General features: G+C 39.9%; 1 protein-coding gene across 1 annotated transcript in view; it reads right to left on the bottom strand.

Annotated features, from left to right (window-relative positions):
- The window catches only part of LOC106536282 (phospholipid-transporting ATPase IA), a gene marked incomplete at its 5' end in the record, with an annotated part of 19,314 nt that overhangs the window by 6,613 nt on the left and 3,646 nt on the right, over positions 1-9,055 (bottom strand). Inside the window, 2 exon segments of the mRNA XM_014033490.1 lie at positions 847-939; positions 1,245-1,333. Of these exon segments, the coding sequence (XP_013888944.1) occupies positions 847-939; positions 1,245-1,333 (182 nt within the window).

The following is a 9,055-nucleotide window of genomic DNA, read 5'->3' as shown; positions in this document are numbered from 1 at the left end:
GATGGATGGATGGATGGATAATTGTGGTATTTAGCCGATAACGATTAATATAACAATTAATCCCCTGGAGTCACATGACCAATTTAAACCCCTCTAGTGGGAAAGATTTGCTTTCTGTAAAAACATCTTTTCCAAATTTTGTCAAAAGTACAAACTTCAGCCTATATATCAATTTTGAAATTGTGTTGCTAGACCAAGTAAAACCGGAGTTATGATAAATAAATTACAGAGATTTTTAAAAAAAAATTGTTATATTTGAAGTGGAGAGGAGCACAGAGCAGACTGACTGGGGAAATTTTCATTCAGTCTTCCTGGTGGCGTTAATTGAATTAATCATTAAGTACCAAAAATAATTGATGAAAGTTTTTTTTTTGACGATTAATTGCACACGATACGATTTTGCCCAACTCTACTATATTCTAAATTCAGCCAATCAAGGTTAAGACAAACTCTGCCCATACAGACAAGAAACGCCCCTATGCACTGCAGGGACCCTACTTGAAACATTTAGGGAAGATTGTTTCAGTTTCATTGATTTTCTTAYGAAATTTAGATCCYCAGATTATGAGCCACAAAATCTGTAAATGGGAAGAAAAGTTTGAGTTGGCCAGAAAATAAATCACTGAAGTATATTACATCAAACTGCAAACAGAAAGAATAAGCTGCTACTTCAAACAGGTATMTAAGGATTTTATGGCTTCACTTTTACAAACTGCCGTAAACTTTGTTGAACAGAACACGTGTTGTCTTTACCCATTATATTCATGAATCATTAAATCACAACAGTTATTTAAATCTAAGTTCATTAAGTAATGACAGGAAGAATGGAATAGAGCGTAAAAGTACCTTTTTCCATGCACCACGGCTCCGGGGTCTTTAGATAAAGCCTCCAGCTCCTGCACCTCATCCACCAGGGTCTTAAAACAGGCCTTCTTCACTCTGTAAATCAAACAAGATTCAACCACATCAACATAATGGGATGTTCATAGGTCCACTTTAGATGCATAAAAGAGAAATAACGTTCTCTAGTTTTGCATGAATCTGCTGTGAACTGATGAGAGCCAGGCCCAAACAGCTCCTGTGGAGTTTTCACAGAATGGAAGCTCGATCAAAAACGCAGGCAGGAAGAATTTCTTCTGGCGATAGGAGAGATAATGGAGGAATTTCCTGCATTAGGTGTGTGTGTGTGTGTGCATGTGCGTGTGTGTGTAAAGAAGAGTAAGGCGAGCGGAGAGAAAACTCACACTTTGTAGGCCACGTCGAAGATCAGTGAAGTGACCGGGATGAAGAACAGGCCCATCCAGAAGACCCCTGAGCTGAACATCATATTCGCCTGTGGTACACACACACACACACACAAAGATACACACTTAATATCGAGTCACTGCAGACAATGCAGGGTTCAACTGCTCACCAGATAAAGAGGAGTTCTTTAAAAGAAGAAACAAGTGATACAGAAGAACTGTCTCCGAGCTCTTCTCTGCTCCAAACAAACTGTTATGTTACTGAAACGGAGCCGATCGGTTCAAATAACCTGCTGAAGGTGAGTTAATCCTCCATGACTACATGATCCCGTGTTTTTGTTTGGATCCCATTCACCTCCATAGCCTTCAGGGCTGAGGAAGTACCTGTGATGTTTTTTAGGAAGATGAAGCTTTTGAAAAGAAAAACAGCTCCGCTACAAATTGTGTTGAAAGCTTCTGTCAAAGAACAAATAAAGACTTGATGTCCATAGTTCTTGCAATAAAATGKTTATAACAGATCACTACTGGTGAGAGGTGAATTTGGTTGCAYGTTGATTAGAGAGCAAAGTGTAAGGTTGTGATTTTTTTTAAAAAATCCCTACTTTATTCGCTGCTCCTCCACGTCGAGAGGAGCCAGCTGAGGTGGCTCGGGCATCTGGTTAGGATGCCTCCTGGACGCCTCCCTGGTGAGGTGTTCCAGAGACGTCCCACTGGGAGGAGATCCAGGACACGCTGGAGGGACTATGTTTTTCAGCTGGCCTGGGAACGTCTTGGGATTCCCCAGATGAGCTGGCCCAAGTGGCTGGGGAGAGGGAAGTCTGGGGCTCTCTGCTTAGGCTGCTGCCCRCGCGACCCGACCCCGGATAAGCGGCAGAAAACGGACGGACCAAATTCTGCTAATAATAGTCTTGATTGGTGGCTGTGTGAAATGCTTGCCAGTCTGTAAAGGCAATCCACTCAACAAAGGTGTCTTGTGTCCCATAACTCCTTTTMAATGAAGTAAGTAATGCGTTATTTGAAAACTGTAAGTAACAAATGTTTATTTCATGAGTAATGAGGCTGAGTTTTAAGTTCAAAGTGGGGAGCAGACTTTGGATCGCCTCGGTGGAGACGAATGCTTCAAGCTCTCCGAGTTGTTTGCTTTGGCCCAGGCCACTGAAACTTTCTGTCATTACATGTCAAAGTGTCCAACCCGTGTTCGCTGTGTCGTATCGCACCGCTTGTTTCAACTGCTGAGGCCTCTCGACAGCATCTTTCCTTCAGGATGCACACACACACAGATCAGTGTCAAAGCTATCAAAGTACTCAGTTTGCCCAAATGACCTAATCTGTTTGCCATTACCCGCTAATTGACCTTGATGTTAAACAAAACACTGAGGGAGAGGAAARTCAAAATGACAGGAAATCAAAAATGGTCTTTTTTCCCCTACAGTTTGAGATGAGACACAGATATAAAAGCTTTCTGTGTCACCTGAAGCTAAAAACATGTGAAAGTAGCACAGGATATTTTTTATATCAGTTTTAAAATTCGACAGTCCCCAGTGGGAACACTTGTTTTTTTTTTTCTTTGGGGGTTATATGTCGGTTGAATTATTTTTGTTTTCATCCAGAATATCTCACATTTTAATGGGTCTGTTTAAGCTGCCCAGAGATTCTTTTGAAAATAAACCATGAACGTGTTCACAGCAAACGAAAGTCTAGAAGCACAAAAATAAATGATCTCGTTCACAAGTTCAATCCTTGTACGATATAAATTTATCACCATATATAACTCTGAACTACAAATGATATTTAATCTGATATTTAAAAACAAAACGGGCAGTGAAACCTCAGAGAATAACTTACACAAACACGAGGCTCAACTGTGGAAACTGTAAGTAAAGTAAGTAAAGCTAAAACCTAAATAAACCACATTTATCAAGTTGTCGTCGCAGTTGGAAAATCCAAACAAATCCAAGTAGTTGCAAACAACAAATGTTTGTCTGCAGGCGTCTGGAACCGCTCCATGACTTCGAGCGCAGCTGGCAGTGTTGGTGGACTCTGCGTGTCTCATACCGGGGGCCCCCTGGGAGCTGGACAGGGGGAGAGAGGTCCAGAGAGCTGGGCTGTARTTTTTAGGACAAACTAATAAACTTGTCTGGTCGGACAGACAGTAGTGTCCTCTGGCATGGAGGGGTGTGTTTTCATAGACCACGACCGTCTCTATTATTGCTGCACACTGAGGCACAGACAGATTAGATGCAGGACTAGATGGGTACAAAAATGTGTCAATAAGTGCTGCTGTAACATGAATGTTAAAAGGCAGTGGACCCAAACTTTAGGAGTCTAGTTGACAACACAAAAAATAGGCTTTGCCTTTTATCCACCAGCATCATTCAGCCTCAGCCTACTTGGTGCCCACCTCAGCAGCCAGCCCTCACATTTCTGATTTAATCCAGTCTACTGATAAAATGAAGGCATTATGATTTCTTCTAGTTCTTCAATAAATATTATTTACTATTATTGTGGTTTTTAGACCTGGATTTTTTTTTTGTCAAAGTAGTTAAAGTACAGCTTTTGGACAGGTTGGTTTCTGGGACTTTTACGTATGAACTTTTTATTTACATTTTCAAAATTCAAGGGAAAACTGTGTGTCCAGCAAGAAAACTGGGACATCCACTGAAAAACAATTAAAAAAGGTACTGTATATAGTCAACCCCCGCAAAGTTGTGTTTCAGAGTTTGCGGACTCAGTCTTTTGCAGATTTTTTCATGAAACCTTACTACTAGTAGTTTGCAGTAAAGTAAACCTTACGGAAACCGGAAATACAGCACTGTAAGGAACGGCAATTCTTTTGTTCTAMTGGATTTACAAACTAAATTTTTAAGAACAATARAATRTACTAACTTTGTGACATAKATATTAATGTACATGACCCATGCCCTGTGCACATGCTCCGCCCAGAGCACAGCATTACCGCCTTCTAACAGTACAGTGTGGCGTGTAGCTGCTAACTGTTCAGCTCTTGTGTGTTTTTGTTTTGTTCTTAATATTATGATGTCACTCCAAACGCGCTGTATGATTCGCGGGTACTCTAAGACAGTGGTTCCCAAACTTTTTGTCTTCTGACCCACAAAATATCCATGGCAAAAACTTGTGACCCCAAATATTACTGGTCTGAGTACACAAACTTTGTTAATAACCCTAAAAACACAGGCTTTTGGCAATCTAAACAGCTTATACACAAATATAAATACTTATTTATACTTTTTTGTGTTTTTGTAATAGTTATAGGGAAAATATTACATCAGCAATTATTTTATTACCCTTTAACTTGATTTCTGGAGATTATCCAAGGTGCTTCATGACCCATAATTGGGTCCCAAGCCCAACTTTGGGAACCAAAGTGCAGTGGTTCCCAAACTTTTCAGCTTTTGACCCACAAAATAGTAGCAGAGACCTGTGCCCCAGCTATTTTTGGATGATACACATTTGTATCAGGTAAACAAAACATGGGCATAGTAACAATATTTTATACTACATTTGTCCATTTTAAATGCACTAACCTCACTCCTTTGTAACAAGCCAAAAATGTAATTAATTCCGAAAATCTTTTCAGGACCCCACCTTGATGTTTCAGGACCCCATTTTGGGTCCCGACCCCAACTTTGGGAAACACTGCTCTAAGAATGTAACACCCGCAAAATCGGGAGATGTACTGCATTTTGTTTGGATCATATTTTTCCTTCAGTTCAGTTTTCTCTTTTCCCTTTGAAGTTTTCTGAACAATAACGTCACAGTATTTGCTGAGGAACTGCTAAATAAGGTCATGGACCGCTGAATAACCATTTTCGCGAATCTGCGGTWCTGCAGGATCATTGGCTACGTTCACACTGCAGGCAAATACGACCCAAATACGATTTTTTTGACCCATCTGACTCATATCCGATTTTTTTATGACAGTATGAACGAGACAAATCCGATTTTTTCAAATCCGACCCAGGCCGTTTCAGTATGTGGTTTTAAATCGGGTATATAACTGATGTTTTCAAAGTGACTGCAGTGTGAACGCTCATGTCACATTCATCTGACTTTTTCATCAGGAGGAGGGGGTGAAGGACCGATTAGACACTAACCTGAAGTCACTGTTTAAATCTGTAGCTCCGTGTGTTTACAGCTCCAAAACAAGTCCATTTGCTTCATCTTTTTACTTTTCATTTTCCACGTAGATAGTACAATAATAACGATGTCCAGCCTGGGTCGCGGAGAGTATCAATCCTAAAGTTATCTACTCGGTCGATACTTTTTTCCAGCTCGTAGTTTCGTTTAAAAAAAAAAGGCTTCATTGGAGCATCCCGGTCAGAGGCAGTTTCAGATATAAACACTGAACTAAAGAAGCAGGTCAGACAATTATTTAATCGGCTCTGATTAAACAACAACTTCCGATTCGATGCGCAAAATGTAGCATCCATGCTAGCTCTGTAAACAAACAAGCCGGCTGATGAGACGTCACGTCTTTTACTGCGCATGTGTGTCACATCAGTGCTGTGTAGCGTTCACACAGGGGTCTGATGCAGGTCACATTTAAAATGTAATGTGAACGTTCACACAAAAAGATTGGATTTTTTCAAAAAAATCGGAACTGAGCATTAAGACCTGCAGTGTGAACGTAGCCATTGTCTTTATTCTCCTCTCYCTCTGGGTCAGACTCCAACATGTAAGGCTGGATGGACAAGTCTTCTGTTGTTAACATCTTTTAATCTATTTGTGAATAAAAAAGTTTCTGCACTGCTAGATAATCATACATCTGCTATCAAACTACAAAAATGGCCAAACTGGTTGGAGTGGACAGTAATCAGGGCAGGATGTGAAGTGTCTCGTTTGAATTTAAAGAGACCAAATCAAAACAAGTTGTTCTCAGATGCACCTCAGAATGGGGGGGTGAAAGAGGGGCTTGTGGAGTTACAATAACCAGGAATTCAGACCAAAGTGTTGCAGTTCTATTTTATTCAAATGTGWAAAGAGTGGATTTAAAAGCATATGTCCCCTTTAAGACATTTTGGAAACTCCCTCTSAGATTGCTTTTGGCCAACAACCATAACCCTAACCTAACCCATAATCCTAATAAAATTATAAAACATAATCCTTGCAAACATCAACACAATTACTTTAATCAAAGCAGGAATAAATGACAAAAAAGCACAACAAAAACTGAAAGCAACAAGTTTCTCAGATGAAACTTCAGTTCAGAAAACCYTTTTCAAACCCTCAGAAGTCTCATGGCTGTCTGTAGGAGAAACTGTAGATCACAGTTAAATTTGTGTTGTTTTTTTGCCAATCATTAGCCAGTAAAGCACAAGAACTAAATGTCCTAAAATCACCCGCTTCAAAAGCAGTGACGATCTAATAATACCACACAAGTCAAACAGTGATGAAAACTGTTCAAAAATACTCTTTTCTATCTGCAGAAAGAACACGCCACCAGTCTTTYCAAACYTATTCCCCAATTAATCAAGAGGTGRCGTCTCTCCTCGTATGCCTACTGATTTAAAACTGTTTTGTGAAGAACAGCTCGGCGTGTTGCATGAAAAATGTASTACAAGAGGCAATATATATTGCATCCATGTTTACAAGCTCTGAGTGTCAGACAYCTGCATCCATCACTGGGAGGCTGTTTTACTGTTTGGAGGACTTTCTTCAGCTTCTTTTCAACTGTCAAACACGCTTTAAGGTCCACTGCAAACAACAATAAACAGCTCCAACTGCAAACTGCACAGGGCTGATGATGGATCATCTGTCTGAAACAAGAATTACATTTCTTCTCTGCTGCTTTTAGAATTATGTACATATAAATAAGTGTGTATTTTACTCAAATGAAAGGGTAAAAATTTAGAAAACCAAAAAAAGAATAGTGGACTTTGGAAATTTTACAAATAATAATCAAGTAAAAAAATACAAAACCATCACTTTCCATAATAAAGACACAGATTAAAGCAGTGCAACAACTAAATCATGTGGGTGTTCTATTCTGCTCGTTGTTTGGATAAATTTTATCTGTGTTTTTACAATAAGTGAAGAAAGTGAGACTAAAGTCTTTCTGCTGATCAGCTCTGCTGTGTTCTTCCATAATGAAATAATGTTTTTTTTCATTATCAGGCAACTTTTATTGCGAAGGACTGAAACGATAAAAGATGTTTAAATTTAACTACATTAAAATCTGACCCAAAATATAAAGCCGTTTGTTAAAAAATTACTTTAAATAACATAAATAAGTCTGGCTGCTTTAGAAACTGATTTTAAGCTCCAGTCCTGACTGTAATCCCATCAACAGTTCATAAACTGACATAAATAACACAAAGTGTAATCCTGGTATGCTGTACAATAACTAATTCCTTGGTAAGATGATTTTGTTCTTATCTGTTGAACACAAACCAGAGGTAAAATTCATGAGCTGATGACAGATATGAGTCTGACAGAGCTAGAAAACAGCTTGCTGCAAGAACTGAAAAACAGCAGAGGAGAATAAAAAGTGAAACTATTAATGCTGTTATCAGAGGCAGCTGAGCCAATGTAAAGCATCTCCTGAGGTGAAGCTAAGCCTCTTAGTGAAGCAGATTACAGTCTGAACTGAATATTCGGACACGRTCTTTGATTTCTGCGCTGGACGTTTGTCAGGTGAAAACAGGATGARGCCTCGTTTGAGGCTGAGCCCGTCTGGGAGTGACCTGTGACCAGCAGACCTGCTGTTTCACAGCCTTTTTTTACGGACGGATCCTGCACCTGCTGTGTCATTTGTCTAAAGAACATTTGGCCCGACACTGATTAATGTGCTCACGTGAAGCTGAGCTCTGCTCAGTGTTTCTTGTTAGGTAGCACTGAGCTGAGTACTGAGTGGGAGCAGAAACAGGAGAAAGAGTTCTGGTGTCTGTTATGCAGTTGGCCCTCGGGCTGTTGTTCAGCCGGCAAAGCCGAGTGGGGGGTGGAGGGGACAAGAAAGAACAGAGGGAAATGTTGAGAGAAAGAATAAATAGTTAAAAGGACAGAGGGCAAATATTTTCTGAGGATTCAGGTAAACAATGAAGAGGCCGTGGTGAAATCTGTGCGACTGCATCGATAATCCTGCTCCTCGGAGGCTGTGTCTCTGATGTGCTCTCGGCTTTCAGAGGGATGTGTCGCTGTTTGATGATATACTGGCATCCCTGAACTAGAGCTGGGCGTAGGGTTACAATCTGCCCACAGGACACCATTACTGTCTTCAGTCAGCTGCTGCGGGGCGTGGATGAAAGCAGCAGGGTGTGCAGACTGGATGCATCCAACATACCTGTTGTTCATGTGACCGAGTGAGGGAGAGGAGAACAGAGCAGCTTTGCTCACCTTGTTCTGTTTATTACTCCCAGGTCATCCYCATACAAACACACACCCCATGTGGATTAAAAGACTCAAAAATACTGTTGTGGTGGTTCCACATCAAAACAAAACATACGCTGTGAGCAACAAAGATTTTATCTTAAGCTTAAAGCCTGACAAAAACATCAACACAAACATACAAAATTCTTTCTTGCACTTTTTCCTTCATATTCTGACAGTGATTACTGTAGATTAGATGGATGACATCATCCTAATGTACACAATTTAAACTTGCAGCTGATTAAATTAGTTCAAAGTAAAACCTGGAAAATAGCAGGTTTGATGTCAGGACATTTACCCTGATCTGAACCTTAAAAACCTTCTGAATTTATCTCATTTATCTGAATGTTAAACAGATATGGCCTTAAAGGTTTTCTTATGTAATGAGAAAAATGTGCACTGTGCAACTTTTTATTTATTTATTT

The sequence above is a fragment of the Austrofundulus limnaeus genome, unplaced genomic scaffold (genome assembly GCF_001266775.1).
Source record: "Austrofundulus limnaeus strain Quisiro unplaced genomic scaffold, Austrofundulus_limnaeus-1.0 Scaffold1754, whole genome shotgun sequence".
NCBI classification, from domain to species: domain Eukaryota; kingdom Metazoa; phylum Chordata; class Actinopteri; order Cyprinodontiformes; family Rivulidae; genus Austrofundulus; species Austrofundulus limnaeus.
Note: the sequence above shows the minus strand (reverse complement) of the source record. Positions and strands in the feature narration are given on the sequence as shown.